Genomic DNA, 23,887 nt, shown 5'->3' on the forward strand with positions numbered 1-23,887 from the left:
CTGGGACGTCGCCCACAGACCACCCAGCTGAGGCAGGGACAGCCCTGTGGCGCAGGCAGGAAGGCGTGGGGGCTACAAACAAATCCATTGACAAATGGGATTCCCAGCTCCCGGGGCCACAAACCCTCAGAAGCTGCACTTTTCCACAAGGCAAACACTCAGCCCGTCAGCTCGAGGCACACACTTTGCTCTTCCTCCTGGCTCAAAGTACCACCGCTCCACAGACACAGGAGCACGGATAAGAGCCAGCAGGATGAACCCCAGCAGCAGCACAAAGCACTCAGGATTAGCAGCCCGCTATGGATCCCAGCACACAGCACCCCATTTCTGCCCCCCGTGATGGCACCGAGGGATGGAAAGCACTGATAATGCCTTACTCACCACCTTCTCAACACGGCTAGGCAGGACTACGCTGGCCAGAGGGATGCTAACAGGGAGCTTATTGGGCTGCACTGTGCTGAGAGGAATACTGATGGGTAGGCTGGTGATAGTTTCTCCATTACTCACAGAGGTTCTCTCTCTCAAAACCTGCGAATGCAAATGATAAAGTCATGTTCTCAACTGCAAGCTGTTACTGAAGAGACATTCTGAGCTAATGGCAATGTGCTTGTTCAGATTTCGTTCTTTTTTCTTTTCCCTCATTAAGAATTACATAATTAAGAGCGATAACTATATCACTATATATGCTCTGGAAAGCCAGGGCACGCATACAACGTGGGACAGAAATACCCAACAGCACAGAGACATATAAATTAAGGCTCCTGCTGCCCCTAAGCACAAGGGAAAGGCTGCCTTAGGCGAGCTCCTGCCCCAGTCACAGATTTGTCACAGCTCTGTGAAGAGCACTCAGCTGGCTGCCTTCATAGCCTGAGATCCTCTGAACACAGAAGATGGAGCAGTCAGAAACATTTCCATGGTAACCTCCTGTTGGAGGGCACCTGCTTGCTCTGAAATGAGCACCATGAGGATTCATGGCAGGACCGATTGCATGCTTGATTTTTTTAGTTTCCTTTTTTAATACAAAAGGCAGTCTGGTTTTCAAGTCGAAGCAGACACTCAGCAGACCAATACAGCTCTACTGCATTACCAGCATATTTGGTATGCAAACCAGCGAGTCAGAGGTGAGCACATCTTACATGGGCACCATATTCTCTTCCTCTAGCCAGTTCCTCTTACTTACTGCACCACGATTCCTGCATTCCGTGTCATTTTCCATGCCAAGCTGACCACAGACCAGAACACGTCTGCTTCTCCCAGCCTGGAAACCTTCTCTTTGTTCTAGCAGCTGCCAAGTCTCCATGCTCACACCAAAGCAGATCTCTTACCTTCTCGCCTGCAATCGGTAAGGCCGCTGGGGAAGAGGGCCGAGTTTCCTGAGGACTCAGCTTGATGCCATTGGAAATACTGGGGCTTGGATATGTAAGGCCGTTCTCTTTGACATGGTCAGCTCTGCAACAGAGGTTTGCCATCATCAGAATACGAAGCTAACAAATTCTGCTTTGCAAATACTCCTGCACCAAACCCAAGGCACCACAGCACCGTGTTTACCCAAGCAGCTGAACTGCTGGTTGTGCTGAGACAAAAACTTTAAGTGAACAGAACTCTACCTTTAAAAGTGTTTTTCCACAATCCAAATAAACCACTGTTATTAAAAATAATCATTGAATGGTTTGGGTTGGAAGGGACCTCAAGGATCACAAAGCTCCAACCCCCTGCCACACGCAGGGCCACCAACCTCCACATTTCACAGCAGCCCAGGCTGCCCAGGGCCCCATCCAACCTGGCCTTGAACACCTCCAGGGATGGACGGGGCATCACAGCCTCTCTGGGCAGCTGTTCCAGCACCTCACCACTCTCACAGCAAAGAATGTAGTCAACTTAATGAAGCCCTTCCATCAAGAGACGATGGCCCTCACCTCTGCATCTCACTCGTTGTTGCTTTTCCATTGACTGCATGGTCTTGATTCAAGTGTCTCCTTAGTGCTATTTTAGCAGGGGAAAACCTGGTATAATCAGGTAAGGACAGGCTTGCCATCCTGTCTGCCTTCTGCCTGCTGTGGTTTGGGGTGCATGGAACTATTTCTTGGTCCAGATGAGAAGTCATGTACTGAGGGGTGTTCTGCTTGGAGGACGGCCTGCTGAAAGTGTTGTGAATCTCATAGGGAGTTGCGTGGCCGTTCATGGACAGTTCAGGGCTCATGCCATTGACGTGGGGCATAGGAAACTTGGAGCACTCGAGCTCCAGCTGGAACCTGCCATGATCAGCCTCAGCATCACGGCTCAGATGGGTTTTATTCCGTAGCTGCACTGACAGTGACTCATCCGACGGCGTGTACGATTTCAGCTGCATCAGCTCCTGCTGCCTTTGGCTCTTTTCAAGTTCCACAATGCTGATCTTTAAATAAAGAAGAGGACAATGATAAAAGACCACACATAATAACTCCAAGGCATCGCAGCTCTGCTTCAATGCACCTCGCAGAACGAGTGACCCCATCTCTGGGAACGATGCAGCAGGGGTGAGCCGTGCTTTGAGGAACAGATTTCAGTGCTGCTCTGAGCCACAGCCGAGACGTGCAGGGAAGGGGAATGGCTCAGAAACTCTCACATTTCACATTTCGGAAGCAAATAAAATGTCTCTGATATAATAGAGAGAATACAGAATAACCCAGTAGTGTCAGACTCTGAAGTCACAGAGTCACACTCGGTACAGACACAACTGCACACGGTTGGATTAGCTTTAGAATTACACAAAGAAGTGAAATTCTTTCACATTTCGTTTCACTGCAGCGACATTCTGTGGGACCTCATTGCAGAAATGAGACTTCAGAAGACTTTATCTTGAAGCCACATACTATGCAGACAAGCAAGACCTTTCTTTTCACCAGGCCATGCTTTCAAATGACGTTTAATGATACATCATGATTCCTTCTTCCACAACATTACCAGAGAACGAGGTCACAGCGTCTGCTTTCTTCAACAGTTATCCACATCCTTGTTCTCCAAGCTCACCAAATCCCTCCTAACAACAGGGGCTGATCTCCAGATAAAGCAGCCACCAAGCTTACCCCCTAACACCATATTCAGCCAAGCACTCTCATCGCCCAGGAGCTGCCCTGGGTTGGTGATCCTGGAGTTGTGTTTTGCTCTGTACCTGCAGTTCCAAACAGTGCTTTTGTTTCTCAGAAATCTGATTCTTCAGCGCCTGCTTCTCCTTCAGCAAGTTCTCCAGTGACAGCGTGGACCAATCTAGCTTCAGCTCTTCACAGCGTGCCTTCAACTGCAGAGACATGAGATAAAAGGATCAGAGACAGCTCTCAGCATTTCACACTGCTACAAGGTGAAAGGCACTCACCTCTCAGTAGGGTAACAGCAAGAAGGCTCTTAACGGGCCCAAAACTCCCCCCAGCTTAAGCCAAAGGGGCACAAAAGGGCCCTGTAGCACTTGTGTCATGTGGGAGGAGGTGAGCTGGGTCGTTCTCAAACCAGTTATCACTCACCAGACCCACGACCAGATCTCTCCCTGCCTACCTTAAAGTCTGAGTTACTGAGATGAAAACTATGAGCATATCAGCTCGTGCTCTTTCCCCCTCGGATGAACGACAGCATCACTGCTGCTCAGACACAAGCTCTGTACGCACCAGCTGCAGGCTCTGGTTCCTGAGTTCACTGTTATCCTTCTCCAGCTGTTTGGTCTGTTCTTTCAGCTGCTGATTGTGAGCAGAGATTTCCTTCTGTGCCTGAATCAGGTCGTTGTATGTCAGAGCCTTCACTCCCAACTAGGAGACAGGAGGAGGGGGGAGAAGGAAAGAGATGGCTCAGTAAGGCCTTGACACACCAACTCCAGATAATGGCCCATTCAGAAGCAAGGCTGAGGAGAGCTGCAGCTCCCAGGAGCCCCCCTGCACCCCTGAGGCACTTCATTATTATTAGAGGATGAGGAAAAGGGACAGAAGTGCATCATTTGGAGCTGCTGTTCAGCCTTCAACCTGGAAATTGGCATTTCATTTCTTGCCAATCCAGAGCACTATTTTTGTACAGAGCCTCTACACTTCCTCCTGCACTTCCAACCCAAACTTAATCAAACAGTGAAAGAGATTCCATACGATTTAGCAAAAAGGAGGCTGCTCTGAGACCTAGCACTACTCTGGCCTCATTTTTCCCCAACCCATCTGCATGCAGATGACCACAAGCACACGCTGCCACCAGACCACAGTCACCTCATCGAGCTTCTGCTGAAAAAGACGTTTGATTTCCTCTTTCTGTGCCTGGCAGTGGGTGAACAACTGCTGTGCCGTCCCCAGTAGCTGTGCATTCTTCTCCTGGAAGTGGGAAAAGACACAACACGCCTTTAGCACCAATGCAGCACGGTCCAGCTCAGTCAACTGTTCACATTTAGTCTGCACAGCAAACTGGGAGTGAATCTGAGACCCGTGAACAAACCCAGCTCTGTGAGCTGCATTTGTCAGCTTTGCTGAATATAAGGAAGCTGGAAACAGCTTTGAAGTAGTTTCTTCCACTCAACGGTAAAACATAATCAGGACAGTCTTAATTCATTTTTACCCTCCTACTGCATTGTAAAGAAGTAGTAATAATCACATCCTACAGAGCAGAACTGGAACAGATTATCTGCAGGAAATCTGTTACTAAAAAGGGAACAGAATCCGAATCTCCAGAGCCCCTGCTCAGAGTTTTCCTACACAGCACTCAGCAAATGGAAACACGCTGTGGGGGAGGTGGGAGGAAAGCCAGGAATCAGGCAAAGCACTGGGAGCAGTGATGACAACACGATGCCTGCAGCCACCAGAGCCCTGTGCTGGCAGAGCACCTCCTGCCCATTGCATTCCTCAGCTCGATACTTGCTTGCTCATTTCATGGTCACACACACGTGGGCAGCAACGTGCAGGGATGGGGCTGCCTGAGGAGCCTCATTTTTCAGCTCCCCGTAGAAAGGGAGAAAAAAGTTCCCACTTTTCTCCGACTTCTGCTGTTGAAGCCAAACAGGAATTGTGCAGAAACTGAGCTGTGACTCCGGAGAAAGAGGAGGAGAAGGGCACAAAGTGTCCTGATTTCCAAGCAGTCCATTCCGATCCAATGCATGCAAGAAAACACCGGGCCCAGCGGGCAGCTGAGTGGCTGCAGTGCTAACCTGACCTCCCCTGTGCTGCTGGTATGGCTGCTCTGCTCAGCACCAGCTGTCTCCTTCAGCCTTGCCAGACAGCCAAGCAGCTGACAGCTCCATCTAAGGGTACTCGGTGAACCAGCAGCTCACACAGCTTATTTTCAAATTGTATTCACAAAGGTTTTCTCTTGTACTGTAAAAACCCTCATGTTAGAGGGAGTTACTGAACAGCACACAGCAGTGCCTCGCCCTGAGTTCTGCTGCTGGGAAGTTTACCTAGCTGTGCTCTCAACACGGAGCTCTGAGTGCTTTAATGGAGTGCAGCAACCCCATTAAAAGCATCTTTTCATCCTGAATTTCCCATTTCCATGTCAAAGTACAAAGCAGCTGTCAGGCACCAATGTGAGCCCATTACCTTCCCCCACTTCAGTTCTGTTTCCAGAGCACAGCACCATACCTGCACACCAACGCTTCTCATTCTGTTTTCTGGGCAAGGAGGTGAGTTAAATTTATGGTGACTTTTCTGACAAGTACAGAACAAGAAGGGAAATAGGCTGCTTCAGGAAAAAGCTGAAAAATAAACTGCAACAAGCAAAGGGAAAAATCCATCTCCAGGAAGAGCACAGCAGCGCCAACTCATCGCCAGCAGTGAATGGGGCAGCACAAGTTGGCCCTTCTCAATTGGAAGAAGAGTTCCTATGATGGAAGATCCCATAATCACCAGGACTGGCTCAGAAAGCACTTAAATTATTCATTGACTGAGGTGAAGCAATACAAGAAAGGCTGTTTCAGCAGTAAGTCTCCTCCCTCTGCTGGAGGAACCGCTCCACAGCACAGCAAAACGCAGCACTGGGCAGCAGCTCTCGGCCCATGTGCACAATACCACGAATTTCAACTTTTCCCACCCATGTAATCTTTCTAATCAATCAACATATTGCCATTATTAAGTGATCAGACAGAGCATCCTTTAGCTGGGAGACAGGTGCATTTATTTCTGACTGCAGGCTTCAGTTTGCCACACGTTTAATCAACCATTCTGATGCTCAAGCACTCAGGATTCGTTGAGGCTTTGACAGAGGGAAAAGAGTAAGATGTCAAAAACCAGAAGCTTCCTGCATGTGAGCACACAGCTCTGACTGTCAAAAAAGAGGGAAAAACAGAGAACTGAGGCAAGCCTTCCCTGGCCACGTGCACTGCAAGCAATGCATCTTCCCAGTTTGCAGACAGGACATTCAAGCACGCAAAGACTGACGAAGCCAGCAATTAAATCCCCGTGCATTCATCCTGATTAGCACTCTGGCTGAGTCTCTGCCATCAGCCTGTGCTGCACTGCTGTTCAGATGCACACAGCATCGTTTCCAGGTATCTGGTAGCCCAGCAATTTTGCTTAGAAGCATGATAAATACATATAAACCCACCTTCTCCTGCTCCAGTAACTGTTGCAGACTTGCTTTATATTGAGGAGTTTTCATGTATGCCATGAACTGCATGTACTGGATCTTAAAAGAGTCTGCAAGGAAATAAGGAAATTATGTATTTTAAGCATAAGAAAGCTCCTGTTTTGGTCCATTTGCTCCCCTGCCCCCCAGGCCCTGCACTCACTGGCTTTTTGTTTGGACTCCCAGTCAGACCAAGCCGTTAAAGATCAATGTAAAGCATGCTGAAAACAGTCCCCTGAGTGCAAGCTGAACTCTGGGATCCATCAGCTGCTTTTCATAGGTAACCCAATGGAAATTATGAGAAGTGCACTCAATAGTGAAGCTCAGAGGAAGACAGTGGGTGCTAATGGTGTGCTTGCATGATGAAAGGGGAGTTTGCTTTTAATACACCGGCAGCAGAAACAACACAAGACCAGCTATGAAAACCCAAACCCTTTCTCCAAAGATTACTTGCAGTAATCCTCACCCTCCTTTTACTTCTATGATGCAACACACCTTCCTCAGCCCTCCTGGGACATTACATCACAGCTGCAACCACACCATTGCAGCCATCCTGCTGCCATCACAGGCAACCCGAGCACGCAATGGGCACTGCAAAGACTTTTGCATCAAGGTTTCCTCCAGAGAAGTGTCAAATTCAGACAGCACCTCATTTTTGTTTGACTTTGCTGTGCATTTTACAGGGAGAACAGAGCTGCTGTCATTTAAGAGAATGGCTTCATTTAAACTAAAGTCATTTCTGATGAGCTATTTGCACTGAAAGCTATTTTGGATTCCTGCTAAACCCCAATTTTTTTCCCTTTTGTGCCAAGCTGAAACAAAATCAAAACCAAACACAGACCAAGACAGCAACTTCAGCAGCAAGATGACCCCCACTCTTCTTCCTCTTCTGCCACAGTGTCTGCCCATTAAAAGCCCTCTATGTTTAGAAACCCTGAAGCAAAGGTCTCCTTCACAAACAGTGATGCCACAGCCTTACCTAGCAGCTTCTGTAGTGCAGGTGGGGTGGGTGTCACCAGCAGCTGGTTGGATGAATGCCGTTGCACTTTAGGAGGTAGTTGGTAATATGGACTATGAGGTGACTTGTATGCATCTGAAGGGAGAGACACGACAGCCATTCAGTTGGGAAGGGCACCCAAGTTTCACCATTCCAAAGCATTCACCTGCAGTGAGATTTGGTAACTGTGCTGGACAGACACACTGCAACCAATTGTTTGGAAGGGCAACTGCAGCGTGGCCTCAGAAGGCAGCAGTGAGAACAGGGCAGCTCCAGCTCCTGGCCAAGCACCTCCAGGCTCACAGAGGCACACCTCCACTTTGCTTTGGTGGTAAGGGAGAAGGTATGGCACAAACCACACTAGAGCAGCACTAAGGAAGAATGAGCTCAGTGCATCCGTTATTTACGCTCACACAGAGGGACAGGCTCCTCTGAACTCACCCTGAGGAGAGGATGAAGATGTCTGTGACACAGTTTGAGCATGCAGAAGTTCTAGTGCAGTTTGGTTCTTCTTGGTCTTGCGCTCTGTATTTGCAGTGTTCATTTTCTTGGGACGCCCTCGCTTCCTGCCTGCCATTTTCCTTCCTTTTTTGCTCAGTTTTTTCTTCCGTGCTTTAGAGGGAGATGGCTTTTTAACAGCATTTGCCCCAGCTTTTTCTTCTTCAGCACCAGAATCCTAAGAGATTTTTTTAAAAGCAGAAAGCCCTTCGGTTATCGCTACCTACACAAGCAGCATTTCTTTTAAGCAAGCATTCATAACTTTGTTTAATACATTCATGAAAGTCAACTGTTCAACAGGTTGCCAATGAACTCAGCTTGCTTGGAACTACAGCTGTCCCCAGCAGCCCAGAAGCTGTGCTAATTCCCTCGCTGCACAAAGCCAAGTTTAACTCTTGTCTAAGAAGAGCTGGTTGCTCTCCTGTTGACTCCACAAGTCAATACAAGTCCTGCATAGCCTTCAACTGACTTCAGTGAAAGTCAGAACAGATCCACGTGTTTGTGCACAGACACTGCATTTCAAACAGAGTCACACAACTGAATGAGAGAGGAAATGTTGCCAAAGATACTCAGCAACCCTGAGCAAGACTCAAGGAAGAGCTCTCCAAGCAGCACTGAAGGCAGCTCAACCAGCTCTGCCATTCATGTGGCAATGCCTTTTTTTTGCCCCAGAATTATCAGGGCAATCCCCAAGTGTCACTCAGTCCTTTCCTCAGCAACAGTGACAGCAGTTCACACTGAATGCATTCCCCCTGCAGGACAGTCACCTTGTTTTCTTGAACCTTTGTTGGAGTAGTTGTGTTGCTCTTGTTTTCTCGCTGTTGACGACGTCTAGCTGCCTCTTGTTCCTCCTGAACAAACGTTTTAGAAGAGTCAATGACTTGTTCCTGTGTTCCTCCCTTTCTAACACAGATCCCTGCCTTTTCTCTCTTGGCCCCAAACTCTCCCCTCACTCCACCCCACCTTCCCAGACCACTCACTGCAGTTAAAGGTCCCTTACTAAGCACTTTACCCACACATCCAACATTTCCTGTACCACTACATCACTACAACAACAATCTCATGTGATTTGAAGTCAAACCATTCATCATCACCCCATTCAACCTTCACCAGGTCTGCACAGCAGCAACTTCTCAGCTTCATTTTCTGCTAGGCATACAGACAAGGAATTTCACTCTGCTCATAACGTCTTTCTGGTACCTTCCAGGTGAGGTTAAACTTGCATAAAGATTCAGACACCTTCTGCAATCTGAGCAGCGTATCATCCAGGCTCTATAATAAATGGCAGATCGAGGCATCCTCCCTTTAAAAACAAGGTAGTTCTACAGCACATGGATGCCACCTGATTTTCAGTTTCTTTTTGCCCCTCGACTCTGAGAAGTCTTTTCTCCCAAGCTTGAACAGTCTGCAATAACCGAATCCCAAGTCTGCTTGCAGGCCTTGCTAAGTAAATCTATGTTCTCCCCAAGTTTTAAGCTTCACGGCCTTGTTTTGTCCCATCACTGGGAACATCACTGCCATCAGTTGTTTCAGCTGGATAAAGCCCAACAGAGCCCCCAAAATCCTTTGGCACTTTAATTCCACGTGTGACAGCACAGACCACAGTGACTGCCAACACATTCTGTGCTCCCAGTGGAAGTCCCAGCAGCGTCAGCTCAGAGCACTCCTCACTTCCATGCAGAGGAGCACTGGGAAAGATTCAAACTATCATTTCCTCCTTAAAACTTCGGTGCTTTAATGAACAAATAGCTCTCTGTAGGTCTCCAGGGCAAGTGAACAACACCTGGAGGCTCCCCATTAATTAGCCATTATAGAGCTCTTGACTGTGATTGTATTAGGGCTCGATGGTGTGTGATGCTTCACTTCAATTAGCTCCGTGCACACCGTTCCTCACTTAGCAAGAAGATTTAATTTTCTGCCCATTCTGTACACCCTGAAGAAGTGACCAAGGCCCTCCTGCTGGCTTCCCCATTACTCTGAATTTTCTACAGAAAACAGCTGAGACTTACCCTGAGTTTTGGATTTTTGAGACTAGAAAAATAGTTTTCAAGCTGCAAACACAAAGATGATAATTTTGTAAGTCAAGACTGAAGAACACATAAGAATAAACATTAATTTAAGATACATGCAGAAATTCTGACTGCTTCTCCCCCAGTAAAGGACACGGGCAGGACAAAACCCAACAAGGCTCTATCAGCTCCCCACGGCCCATCCTCAGCTTGAAGCTTTGTGAGACCTACCTGCACTCAGCAGAAGGCTGTGTGCAGCAAAGCTCCTTCACTTCACCCAAGTATTCACCCACACTATGGCATATCCTCTCCCAAAAGCACTATCAGACTGAAGCAGGCTTAGAAAATATCTTACTTTCCTACAGCAAGAAGCACTGGTAAGTTGGTGCTTCTACAGAGTTGTTTTTGTTTTCTTTAATTAATCATAGAATGGGTTGGAAAGGACCACGATGACCCTCTAGGTTCAACCCCCCTGCTATATGCAGGGTCGCCAACCACCAGACCAGTGGAAGAGAAGAACAGTGGATGCATCAGCACTGCCACTGAGCTCTGCTCAGTCCTACAGAGCCCATAGAGCAATCAGAATGGAGAAGGACTGCCGAGGAGCAGCGTGCTGCAGCGCTGTGTGATGCTGACACTTTGCTCTGTGCAGGGGCAGCAGGCAGAGCCCCAGCCTGCAGTGATACTCACTATGGTTCGGTCAATAGTATGCAGGTAGTAAGAGACTGGCTTCCCAGTCCACGACACAGAGCCTTTCAGTGGTGACAGCTCCACGACTCTCATTATAGTGCCAATATCTGCGGGAAGAAAGGCAAGTTATTCACTCATTGCATGCACCCAGCAGAAAACCTAGGAAATTCTGAAGCTCTACCCTGTGTCTTGGACTGCTTACAGAACACCATTAATCCAACCCATGTAAATGGCACTGTATTCAGATTGAGGACAAACCAGTTTGACATTTGCTTTCTCACCCATGTTTGTTTTGTTCCCTAGAATTAAGAGGTCTGGGACGTGCCCGAATATTTCCAGAGCCACTGAGTATGGAGGCTGCCTCTGTCTTCAAGCTTTATGCTTTCCACTGTGTTTTTTACACTGTTTCACTGCTCATCCTTGAAGGCAAAGCAGCAGCCAGGCGCAGGGGCACCAACCCCCTCCCAGCCAAAGCTCCATCAGCTACTCCTCCATCACTTCTGTATCAGCACGACACAGCAGCTGGAATACACAGAACTGCAGTGCTGTGGAAGGTGGGGACCAACTGGTAGCTGGGATCCCAGCTTTTAAAGGGGAATAAAAGAGCACATTGGCCACTCTGCCTCCTCTCTGCTATTTTTAATGACCACAGACTGCCAAACCCAGCACAGAGGGAGCTGAGGCAGCCAGCAGCCAGCATTTAATGGTTAATGCAGCTCTGGATGCCATGGAAAACAGCATCAAGAAAGAAAATGGCAGTTTTGTCTGCCCAGTGCTCCAGACACAGCAGTTCAGTAAAAATAACTCACAATGGCACTATTTCAGTCCAGCACCTGAATGGCATCCTGCAAATGGCCGTTCTTGAAAAGCAGCTAACCAAAAGCAGTTGCCAAAAAGAAAACAGAGGCAGAGCTCTGCAGCTCGGGATGTTACTTTGTCACACTGCACAAGGAGGGGCACGAAGTGCTTTTTAAACCCAAGGAATGTTTTACTCTGGACACAGAAGGCGCACGTTGGATCATCCCACTGCTTCCATAGCTTTCAACAATAAAAACCGAAAGAAGGCCAGAAGCAAAACCAACAGCACAGCACTGAGCAACCCCCAAACCTCATCCAACTGCAGTTTGCACGCTTGCAGAGGATAACATTGGCAAACAGCACGTCTGCTGTGCTCAGGTGGAAAGAAAGGAAAAACAACAGTAAGACAGAGACAGCAATGGGTGTGGATGGGATGGGGCTGCTCGACCTGCTTGCAGCACTGAGGTCGAAGCACTCAGCAGCTGAGCACATCAGCATCAGTGCTTCTTACACCACAGGTGCTGGGATTTACCTTGTCTGCTTTTTGTTTGAGTGATTTAAGAGGCATTTCCCTTTGCTATGTGTGCTACAGTAACACAACTTTCCTTCTTAATGACTCTTAATGAAGAGCAACAAAAGATGTGGTTGTGTGAGACTGCAGCCTAACGTGAACAGCAGCAAGAAAAAGGGCAACCGTACCACTCAAGTTTCGACTGTTAATTCTGAAATTCAGAGGTGCAAAAGGTTTTGAGGACACAATTCTCCCACCTGGAAAAGAGAGAAAACAGCAAATCAGTTTCCAGTTTCCTTTAGAAATGACCAGTTATGAAGCACAACCTCGCAGAGCCCAAAATACGCATTATTCATTTTGGCACAGAGCTGTCCTCTGGAAGCCACCACTTCTCTGTTCATTCCACACTTGATTTGCTTTTTTTCCCCCCAGAATTTCTTATTTTTCCATCTTCTGCCATCACCCATCAGAACTGTGATTATCCAAGTGGTTACAAGGGAAGAAGAAGCCCCCAGAGCACCTCGGGTGACATCAGGGCTGCTCCTCGTGGAGCATACAAGACATCACCTGTGACTGCGTCCCCATTTTAACACTAATTAGTTAACTAATTAGTACCCAGTGTGACAGTTTTAAATGGGAGAACCCGCTAATTGAATTCAGCATGCAACGAGGGAAGCTGCACACAGCCCCCACAGTGGGAAGGAAGCTCTGCAGTGCCCACAGCTGGGTGTCCCCACCACTAAGTGTCCCAGCGTGGGAACCCCAGAGCATGTCAGCAAGGCTCCCAAAAGCTCTGCAGGAAGGCTTAATGTGCAGAGTCCTTCCCAAGACATCGCCTGGCTGGGAGGCTCCTCGAGCTCCTCTCCAACCCAGAAGCCATGATGTGATTTTAAGTGATCACATGGATTTCTGGCTTGTGTTTGTACAGAAGAATAGAGCTGCAGGAGTCCCCACAGCGGTGCAGCCACTTCTCTGCGCGGCTCAGAAGGAAAGCCACCAACCTGGCAGTCATCAAAAAGGTGGGGAGTTGGACTGGTTACCTTCCTTCATGTTGGCAAATCGCTCCTTCAGTTGGTGATCCACCTCAGGACCAAAGGCAAAATTATTCACAAAAATAACACTGCAAGATAACGGTGGAGTTAATAAATGGGGACGGGTGTGTGGCACCAAGCACACCCACACCACCAGCCCCACGCCAGCTCTAAGCATTCAAGCCCCTATGAACCCAAAGAACAAAGAGTTTGCTCCTGGCACTGCCACACAAAGCAGCCCATAACCCACAGCATTGCCCAGATAATTACATTTAAAACGAGGAGGGCAGCCTGCTCTGACAGCTCCTCCCAGCACACAGCTGGCTTTGCACCGCGTCTTATTCATTACATCAGCAAGTTTCAGCGCAGAGACAATGTGCAAAATATTTTCACTCCTCTCCCATGATGCGAGCAAACATCAACATGACGACTGAGACCACGCTCACCACACACAGGAAACAATCCTCACACATGCACGGCTCATCCCATTCCTTGTTCACATTTAAAGCACAACACAGCTGCTCTTCTGCCCCTAGGAGGAAAGGTTTGCACCTCCCAGTGTTTTCACTGCCCTAAACCCTGCACTGCACGCTGATCCCAACTGAAGAGCTGCATTTCTGCCTGGGGTAGGAAATGCAGGGGAGGGGGAGTGATCTTGAAAGCACTGCTCACACGGGAACGCAGCACTCGCACGTATTGGGAAAGAAGCAGAACACATTAAGGATCCAAAAAGAAAAGAAAACATCATTTCTGGGGCTGTGTCCACATGTCTTTGTGCTGCTCCCTACCAGCACCCTGCACGTACACACTGCGTGCAGTGCTGGCACATGGCTGCAGCACAAAGAACCGATTCCCTTGCAAGAAGGCTGCTTGCAAACTCCCCTCCTCGTGCCTCTATGCATGAGACGTGCTCAGTGAGGACAATGTGTCTGTGAGCAGCAGCCAAAGTTATTAAAAACCACAGATTAAAAAAAAAAAAGGGAAAGAAGAAATATGTGCTAAAAAAAAAATAAAGTGAAAGGCTTGTTGCTCCTTGCTGCGGGAAATTTGGGAAGCCCTGCCTGGCAAGTGAGGCTCACGAGGGTTTCTTCCTGCTCCTTCCCAACACGTGCCAGAAAAGAGGCCTCGCAGCACAGCCAGGCACGTTAATGGGACCAGAAAACATCCAGGAAAGAAAAGGGAAAAGGAGAAGTGGCCTCGTGTGTTTCTTAGTGCTCCTTCTGGCACAGCAGAGCTCTGCAGCCCCAGGAGGGGACCTGGCACTGAGTGCTGCCCTGTTAACGGCAGCTCCTGAAGCTTGGTGGAGGCACACTGTGATGGAGCACACTTACAGCACTGTGATGGATGCAACCCTCCACAGATCTCCACAGGAAGAAACGTTCGAGATAATGAGTTTGAATGAATCCCCAATTTGAGCTGGAATTGATTCATTTGCTCTTTCGCTGTGTTATGTTTTAACATGGGAATTGAGCCTGGCTGCAGGAACTCGCAGCCACGGTGACCCCTGAGACAAGTGAGAAGGAAAGGCAGAACAAGCAGGGGTCTCTTCTGAGTTGTACAGCTAGAATTTATCTTGGATACGCCCCTGGGTGTGTATCCCAGGACATGCATTTAAAGCCATTCCTCTCAACAGAAAACAGGATCTGAAGAGGCCAATGCAAGGGCTGGCAGATCAGCTTTTGGTATTTGCTACGGAAATTCTATAGAGAAGCTGGCCAGCCTCCCAATTTCCATCATACAGCCTCCCAAGCACTCAGTTCATAAAGCAGCATTCATTCAATGGCTGTACTGTACCTTGTGTTTGCAATTCTCTCTCTCCATTCTTCTGAGAGGAAGTCACCTCTTTCCAGCTTAAAGATAAGAAAAGAGACAAGAAACACAAAAACCACACAGATCAGTAAGTTAATGCTGCTCCTTTCCGTGAGTCCCTTCCCTTTCTGCAGCCTCAGCCCAGTGACCCCACTGCAGGACCCCCCCTCTGCTCCCACCCTCCGATGGGGGAGTGGGGAAGGGTCTCTGAGGCCCAGCACACCTCCCTGATGGAACACAGGGGAACCCCCACAGCTTTTCTGCACAGTGTTTGGATGTAAGAAGGGAATCTCAGGGCCATGCTGCTGTGTGGTGCCACGAGATGAAGGCAGCTTGGAGGAGGAAGGTAAGAGAGGGAGAGAAGAGGCAGTAATACAATGAATTAACGGCACCCTGTGAAGGGCAGGAAGATGATGGATGTGTCACAAGCTCACAAACATCCCAGCAGCACCGGTGACTGCTGAGCATCCTTCTTCTGCACCTACTCCTTTGTTTGGAAAGGCACGAGCGCTTTGCTTGCCAGCTCCAATTCCAGCTGAGTGACAGCCACGTGGCACCACAGCATCGAGCTCTCTCCAAGCCTCCACAGCTGAGCCAGCAGACCCACAGCAGCAGAGCTGGGTGCCTTCCCTGCAGCCTTCCCTTGCAGCAGAGCAGCCTGACCTCACCCACAGCCACAGAAATGATGGCAGAGGCGCTGCGCCGCGGGGCCAAGAGGAGCACGCAGTGAGTGGCCTTGGGAAGGGAGCAGGAACTCAGCACAGAGCCCAGCGTGCCCGAACCAGCTGAAAACAACGGGTGACAATAACCCAAAGTCAGTCTGCACCACCCAGCAGATGGATGGAACAAGGTTTTAAAGCACAAGGACCACCTACAGCACCACGCCTGCCCAGGGGGCGATGCACTTCTTGATATCCCTGCTGCAATAAGAACAAAGCACACGTTGGAGACTGAGCTCAGAGAGATCCAACCCAGCCAAGTGCTGCCAGACGTTGCCAAAACCTCCAGCAAACACTCAGTGCAACCTCAGAACAGCTCTGAAGGATGTTATTTTTCTCAGCTAATGCAGTGAAACGTTACTTCTGGGGCTCTACGTGCCTTTTTTAGAGATTGTGACCATCTCTAGATTCTTCTAAGGGATAATTTTGTTTTACTTTTGTATCCTGGTTGAGTAATCAAGACACAGCAAAAGAAAACCCACAAGCAAGGTAACTGTACTTATTGAGCAAGGCTTTTTGCAAGGCAGTTTCTATACTGTTGCCCTCCATGCAATGCAGTCAGTTCCCAATATCTTCACAGACCAACAGGAGAAAGAAAAACACTTCAGAAATAACGAGGTGTGATGATAAAACCATAACCTTGCAAATGAACAAAGTACCAGAATGACACAAAACCATTCTGAAATAGGAAGGTTCATCTGAAGGTCTTGAAATCCAACTTGTTTGGATCCTGACTGACTTGGATCCAGTTACACCATGCTGTCTTACCTACAGGGTTTGGAAAAGAATGAGCATAGCCCAAATCTCCATTCCTTCACCCAATAGAACCTTGGGGGTTGGACTCGATGATCTCTGGAGGTCCCTTCCAACCCCTACAATTCTGTCATTCTGTATGGAAGATGCTCCCCTCGTCCACTTTTGCACAATACAGACATGTTGACATTCAAACAAAGCACAGCACTGCTTAAACCCTTCCATCTTGGTGCTGTAATGCCACCCTCGCTCCCACTTCGCCAACAGTTGAGGGAAAAATCTCACCAGGAGAATTAAAGTACTGAAATAACCAGATGGTCCCCTGTGGTTGGGAGAAAACGGCTTGTTTTTCCCCTCTGGGTGGCAGACAGCGATTCCTGGGTCAGTCAGCTGCATTCTAAACAGTGTACAAGCAACCTGGCTGGGCTATTTCTGACCACCCTCTTTTTTACCCGCTGTACTGGGGAGCAACAGGGTCAACAGAGCCAAAGGACGGCTTAAGGAAAGCCAACATCAGGAATCCAATGAAATTCCCCCTGAATTCACGCTCAGTCCATGGCTAACATTAATTCTGAGAGCAAAACAACAAGGGGGAGAGCAATGCCACTCCTGCCCGGGTGCAGCAGCAGTGATGCTGACATAAGGGATCCCTGCACAGGGATGCACTCAATCTCATCCCCCCAGTGTCCCAACCCCCACTGCGCTCCTCCTCTCCCTGAGAAACATAATCTGCTTAGTAAATAATGAATGGAAGGGACCATCTGTAATGCAGATATTTTCATCTGATTAGACAATGCAGGAGATGTGCTTTACCTAAAAGGATAATTAGCTGCTGAAATCCGCTTCAGAGAGCTGCCAGCCAGCACTGCTTCTAAACTTGGAAGGCAGAACAGGTTGATATTCAGGTTCTTGCAATGGGTAGCTCTGCTCCATGGAGAGCACAGAGCACGCTTAGCAGTGTCCAGCACACGGAGCAGAGCAGCTCAGGAAGGCTGAGCCCACCTTCCTCTGAACAGGTTGCCCAAAGAAGCAATGAGTGCCCCATCCCCACAAGGACCCGAGGCCAGCAGATGGGTTCTGAGCACCCGGAGGAGCTGTGGGTGTCCCTCCTCAATGCAAGGAGTGGGACCAGACAGCCTTCAGAGCTCCATTCCAGCTCAGCTTGTCCTCCGACTGCTCGGAGGAAGGCTTTGTTCTCACCCTGCACACACCAGAGCCATAAATTCGCACGCAGCTCTCCTCATTCCAGCAGCCTCCATGCAAACACTTGGCTCAGAAAAAACCAACACAGTCCATTCTGCCTGGTAAAGTACACACGGATATTTTTAGGTTCCTGTTCTTTTCAAAAATAACTGGAGGCATGGATCCAAACCTCTGAAACGTGGCATCATTTCAAAGCCACAGGGGATGTTTGGAGGCCCTTTTGAATACCAAAACATTGCGTTTCCCGCTGAAATAGGGCATTCAAAAATATCTGGGACATGCAGCTCTCCTGCCTCCTTCTCACTGTTGAGCAATGGGATTTTTATGCACAGTGATGCCAGTCACTGCTCCAAAGCAGCAGCTGCAATCAGGCGCGGAGCAGCGATGCTCCTCCTGCACAAATCAGTGCTGAAGCTCAGAATGGAGACCAGGCTGCACGGGGCACTGGGCAGCCAATGGCAGCAGGTGGAATGGATGATCTGTAAGGTCCCTCCAAGCTGAGCCACTCTGTAATTCAGCCACCTCCTCCTCCTGCTCTGCTGAATGGCCTCAGCAAAGCAGCACAGGGGCACCGAATGTTACTTCAAGGGCAGATGACTTTCTGCAGGCGGTGCCCCACGTGCCTGGTGATGGCTGTGACTTGGATCTACATGAGGATATTTACAGCTAGAAACCATGAAAACCCAACCATCTCTTGACTGCAATGCTGCTTTTTAATGTGGTGGCTGCACACATGCAGAGATCCCCCAAGGCCCTCTGAATTACCCAGACCTCATCACCTCAGAAATGTCTCCAGTTCCCTTTGTGTAACAGTTTGCTTTAAAAGAATGGGGAGAAGCTGATCTTGGAAACTTCTGAGTGCAGTGGGCAGAGAAATGAGCAGATAAGAGGAGCTGAAAGGAAATGGGACACTGGCATAATGCACAGAGCTATAATGGATTCTCTCTCCGTACAACAGAGGGGAACAGCAAAGAGTATTCATTAACCCTCACTGGTTGAGAATCAGACGTCAGGGAAGCATTGGAGCAACTGAAACTGAACGATAAAGGCATAAGGATGCAAATAATTAAAGCAAGGTGAAACGTTTCAACTGAATATAAAATGCTGAGAAGGAATCCTACCTGAAAGTTACTACAATGATTTTCTTTCCCCAGTCAGTTAGAATCATGAGACTGAGCAGCCTGTCTTAAAATGAAACTCAGCCCATTTAGAAACAGCTTAGTGAGACAGGATGACCCACACAGGCTGGAGGTAGGAGATGCCCCATGTCAGCATACGCTGAGCAATCCTTCTCCCACTCCAGAATGCAGAATGCAGTTGGGGAGCTGCAATGATCACCCACTCCAAAGAGATTTTCTTCTGCCATTTGTTTACCGCTGTGGACAAAACGCAATGGAAGCTCTCACGACTGCCTAAAACATCAGGGCAGAACCCCCAGGTGAAGCTCAGCTGATTGCAGGCTGTTCCACAACCCAGCAGATGGAATTTTGGGACCTCATTTTCCAGAAAAGCAGAATGCACAACGGAAACAAGGAGAAATTTTATTCTGAATACTTCTTCAGAAAGCAAAGTTATAAAATCTAGCAAAAGCGAGGAGCTTTGTTTCCATATAGCACTGGATTCCGTCGCTTGGAATGAGCAATATGGAAATGCTTGCTGCCTAAGGCAACCAATATGCTTCCAATATTTATTCCAAGTTCTTCCCCTATTCTTTAAATCGCGCAGCTCATAGCAGAGTATCTCCACTAACAGCTCCTTTCATGTGATGCCAGCTGGGTGACACAATGGAAAAATGCCATATGGCCACTTCACGAAGAGCGAAGCATTCGCAGTGTTTCCACAGCAGGAAAGAGTTAGCAGCTCAATATCAATGCTGCTACAAAGCAGCCCCACAGCAAACCCAGCACATTGCTGGAGGGGCCCATGCTACCCAGCCAAGGCATGTCAGGGAGAAAGTGCACAGAGGTGGCACTGTCACCTTCTCAGCCCAATTCCTAGTGGGAGAGCATCCTTCATCTCTTGTCAGACCCATAGAAAGGGCTCAGGGCTGCAGCAGAGCCCCGGAAGATTGAGATTGGCTTGCTGCAATGATCTGCCATTTCGTTTGATCCCACGCTGCTGAAATGAGGAGTGTTGTGTGGTTCAAACCACTGCAGTAACGCAGCAATGGCTCTGCTGAAAGGAAAAAAGGAGAAGTTCCCCAAAAATGTGCAGCCTCTGAGCAAAAAGAGCATCCTTATGTCTCTGGGCAACGAGGGAACAGCCCTGACCCATCCATCCTCTTTCCTGAACATGAGGAAGAGGCAGAGAAGCACCAACACTGTATTTTAAGAGCTCCCAGTGGGCTGCTGCTGTGCTGTGACTACAGAGATTTCCCCACAGGCAGGCGATTAGCTGGAGAGCAGCTCCTTAATGACGAGAAGGAAAGAAAAAGAAAAGGGGTGGGAATGACACCAAGCAGCCTATGGACCTGCAAAGCTTAGAAGTGTTATTCTGGAGTGAAAAAGACATCTCAGAAGTGGAAAGCTTCTGGATCACATGCCCCCAGCCCAAGACAGACAGGTGCCTGTGATGCCCCCATCTGCTCCTGGTCTAGGTTCCACGCATGGAGCATCTCACCCCGACCCTTTCTGGGGGACAGCTAACTGCTTGCCATCCTTCTGAGCCCACGCACCCACCTGCAGCTCCACCTAGACTCACTGCCCTGTTACCAGTCCTGAGATCCTCTGCCTTAATCTCAGTGCTGCTCTTCATGCAGAACTTCAAACCCTGCAGCACCAATCCCACTCATCACACCTCCACCTGCCTGCAGGACATGAAGCTTCAGCCTCTGTTTCTTGCAGGAGGGCTCAGACACCTGAGCAGGGGCTGCCACATCCACACTACATGAGGGAAGTGAGGGGAAGAGAAGGCATTACCACAAAGAGAAGACACGTGGCAGCTGGACAGCACGGCCAGCAGAGCACTGGAAGGATAAACCATCCAACAACTTCTGAAAAGCCCTGAGAGCACTTCCATAACACCACACCAAGTAATCAATGAGAGAAAGAGGCCACCGGGAGGATATCTCACAGAGCATCATCCTCAGGATCAAGGAAAGGCTGGTAAGCAGACACGGCTCATGCTGCTGCTTTGCTGCTGAAGGGCTGAAGAGGGCTTTGCAAATTCTGTACATCAGCAGGGACCACAACGCTTTTCAGCTGAATTGCACTCACTGTGTATTCTGCATGTTTTTTCCCATACCATTTCATCCACTTTCTGAACTCTCTGTCCATCGTCTAGAAGAGGGAAGAGACACAAAACCACCTGTTAGGACATCTTGGTGCAGCGAGACAGCAGTGAAAGCAGAGAAGCTCTGACAGAGCTCAATAACCCCCTCCCCACCATTTTTTCCCCCATTAATACTCAAGGGATACCAGGCAGACATTCACTGCCACTTCTTAACAAGAAGATCTGCACCAGGATCAAGACAAAGCTGGCATTTTCTTCTCTCCCCCACCCTTCTCAGCAAAATTACATGTTATAAGCAATGCAAACTGAGCTGACGCTGCTTACCACTAAAAATGGCACAACCTTAAGTAGCTGCTGTGTTGTGGTGCATAATCCCACAGAGCAGGAGGCACTGAATGCATCCAATCTGAGCCCAGATAGCAAAGCTTAGACGGGTCAGCTGGGGTGAAGCAGCAGAAAGTAGCATGCAGAGCAACTGCAACAGTGAGCGGAGGGAGCACCAATGTGCCAGAGCAACAAGGAGTGCTTCCAGCTGCACCCAGACTGGGGCTGCAGGGGATGGAAGGCTGTGTGAGCCAGCCATACAGCTGGCACCAGTCTTCTACTGCCCAACTACAGGAGAAATTAACAAAAAAATTAAATAAAAAAAAAGAACAACGTGTCAAGATGGCAGTGAGGGTCCACCTGCACACCGGGTGTGAAAATTAAACTCAAGTGTCTCAGAAGATTCAAAAAACCTCCTGTATTTCCAGAATTTGACTCCAGAAATGAAGGGCCCAAATTTGGAGGCAGCAATGTGAGGAAATACAGGAGAGAGCTCTGACTACCAACATCTGAGATGTGCTGATATCCATCAGTGCAGCAGTGTGTGCAGCAGATGTGTGCTGAAACTCTTTGTTTCTTGAGCCCCCCTAAGCTGTGTGGGACAACACACCAAAGCCAGAAGTATTTTCATGTGCTGGATGTATTTTGAACTTTGATTTTTCAAGGGCAGCTTCACTAAATCAAATCCATGAGACTCTTCCTATTTAGCTGAAGGTATTCAAAGCCATCTGCATCCTTTCCTTACCAAAGCAGCCAGAGATGTGCTGCCACAGCCAATCTGAGCTAGAAACTTAATGCAATCTCTTGCACAAGTGTCTATCAGAGCTGGGGAGAACACAGCATGCAGGCAGCAGCTGCTCAGCTGCAACCAGCAGAACAGTGCTGCACAATTTGTTCGTCCCATAAACCTATGAAATATTGGTGCTCTTCTGCAACAGAAGGCAGCCCACAAGTTAATACTAATATTTAATTTCTGGGTGGTGTTTTCTGTTCTGTTTGTTTGGTTTGGTTTTTTTTTTTGTTTGCTAACCATTATCATTAAGGCCTTATGTTTGCACAGTGATGGGAAGGGGTATGATGGCAAGTGAGAACCTAACGTTCCCTCTTCAGCATTCATCTCTACACTAAGCTCACTATTAAATTCAGACAGTGACTCTCCAGTGCAACCAGGAGGCTCTCACACAGGGAATGCACGATGCTCCAGTTGGAAATTTCCACTGGGTCACAGGAGGAGAAACAAAATGGATTTTCAGATCGTTGTCTGATCCTCCCCACCACCGTGTTTACGCATTTTTGCCCACACCACTTTAAAGGAGGATCAAGGATTCGTTTTGCCTTCGTAAGGCATAATTTTCTGGCCTGCACAGACTGACTCAGCTTATTTTAACAACACGGAGGGGTACATTTCTGTTCGGTCTGCTGCAGAAAGTAAACTTGGTATGGTAAGGCACGACTAGCCTTGATTGCCTGCTTGTAGCTCGTTTGCCTCCCAGGATCCCAATGCCTTTGATTATCTCTTTGTGTCCCCATTGGCAGAGAATTAAAGAAGTTGAAAGAAAACTGCCTGCTTGCCTACACATTATGGCACTGGTGTAAGATTTCCTCTGGCTGCACAGTTACCAACCAGACAAGGCACTCACGAGCCTTGCTGGTCAGCCCATCCCAGCTTAACAACCAAGCTGAACTCCAGCTATGGGACACCAGAAAGGGGCAACAGTGCCTTAGGCACTTAAAGACAGCTTTAAAAACCTCTTGAGAACTGTTTGTCGAGTCGATTCCTTCCCAGATTTGCTTGTAGTGCTTTGGTTTCTGACAGCCCCTCTGCACGAGGGCCTTTTCACAGCCACCAGTGCAGGTGTGTAGGTGAAGCCTACTGCATCTCCTCCTGAATAAGTCCTACATCACCATGGTTAGAAACAGCTGAGCTCTCAGCAGGCACAAGGAAAGGACAAACGCTCCCCCCAGGCATGCTGCCCTCCAGGGCTTAACCTGAGAAACAAAAGCATGCACACTGCTCACTGCAAGCCACTGACCTCAGCGTATTTGGCTGGAATGTCAGCTTTCTCCACACCATAGTGATGTTTGCAGTTTGTGGCTGCAGCCACTTGAAGCACCACCTGACCCACACCTGCAGGAGAGAGAAAACAAACTTGAGAGAGGGTTCCAAGAGAGGAAAGCAAAGAGTCATTAACGGGAAACATGCAGAAAGTCCCACGAGTTCCATCTACTCTGCAATTCAAATCGTGCGTGGCTGAAACGAGCCCCATTTTCCTACAAGGTTAAATGCTAAGAACCCTCCTTCCTGTAAAAAGAATTTGCATCCTGGAGGAGTGAGCACTGCAATTTAACTTCTCTCACAGAAGGAAAAAGAAACGTGGTGTTACAGTTTTGATGCTTCCATTTTTCAGTGCTTTTAGGATAACAGCACAAGGCCTCAACACAGCAATGTTTGCACTGACAAACATGAATGGCTACTGCTGTTAAACATGGCTCGTGGTCACCATCTAACAAAGGCTCACCAACAGCTGGATTTACACCAATTTCATCAGCATTTCATCAGACTTACAGATCTCAGACTGTACTCCAGTACACATTAGCAGCACAAACAATTCCCACCTCAGCCCAGAATGATGTTGGTCTCATTCCTGAGCTGAAGACCAACCCGTTTGCCCAGCACTACGGGCACAAGCTTTCACCTGAAATGCAGCACAATGCCTGAGAACAAAACAAGCTTATTTTCCTATAGGAAATGCAGG

The 23,887-nt window shown here is 48.4% G+C and overlaps 1 protein-coding gene across 7 annotated transcripts in view; it reads right to left on the reverse strand.

Annotated features, from left to right (window-relative positions):
• DOT1L (DOT1 like histone lysine methyltransferase) overlaps nucleotides 1–23,887 on the reverse strand; it is a 58,667-nt gene that overhangs the window by 13,712 nt on the left and 21,068 nt on the right. For 6 of the 7 annotated variants that reach the window (XR_008210941.1, XM_052702741.1, XM_052702739.1 and 3 more), the window contains exons 6-22: nucleotides 23,165–23,259; nucleotides 20,792–20,854; nucleotides 14,887–14,942; nucleotides 13,102–13,181; nucleotides 12,250–12,318; nucleotides 10,753–10,859; nucleotides 10,063–10,104; nucleotides 8,821–8,904; nucleotides 7,997–8,231; nucleotides 7,538–7,651; nucleotides 6,538–6,629; nucleotides 4,218–4,319; nucleotides 3,639–3,776; nucleotides 3,152–3,277; nucleotides 1,917–2,395; nucleotides 1,326–1,449; nucleotides 382–528 (exon numbers count right to left, since the gene is read on the reverse strand). Coding sequence is in view for 6 of the 7 variants with exons in the window: in XM_052702741.1 (XP_052558701.1) it covers nucleotides 382–528; nucleotides 1,326–1,449; nucleotides 1,917–2,395; nucleotides 3,152–3,277; nucleotides 3,639–3,776; nucleotides 4,218–4,319; nucleotides 6,538–6,629; nucleotides 7,538–7,651; nucleotides 7,997–8,231; nucleotides 8,821–8,904; nucleotides 10,063–10,104; nucleotides 10,753–10,859; nucleotides 12,250–12,318; nucleotides 13,102–13,181; nucleotides 14,887–14,942; nucleotides 20,792–20,854; nucleotides 23,165–23,259 (2,153 nt within the window). In the remaining variant the exon portion in view is untranslated. Of the gene's footprint in view, nucleotides 1–381; nucleotides 529–1,325; nucleotides 1,450–1,916; nucleotides 2,396–3,151; nucleotides 3,278–3,638; nucleotides 3,777–4,217; nucleotides 4,320–6,537; nucleotides 6,630–7,537; nucleotides 7,652–7,996; nucleotides 8,232–8,820; nucleotides 8,905–10,062; nucleotides 10,105–10,752; nucleotides 10,860–12,249; nucleotides 12,319–13,101; nucleotides 13,182–14,886; nucleotides 14,943–20,791; nucleotides 20,855–23,164; nucleotides 23,260–23,887 lie in introns of those variants that run through there. The other variant, XM_052702745.1, reaches the window with a different exon arrangement.

This window comes from Tympanuchus pallidicinctus, unplaced genomic scaffold, assembly GCF_026119805.1.
Source record: "Tympanuchus pallidicinctus isolate F22 unplaced genomic scaffold, pur_lepc_1.0 scaffold46, whole genome shotgun sequence".
Taxonomy (NCBI): Eukaryota; Metazoa; Chordata; class Aves; order Galliformes; family Phasianidae; genus Tympanuchus; species Tympanuchus pallidicinctus.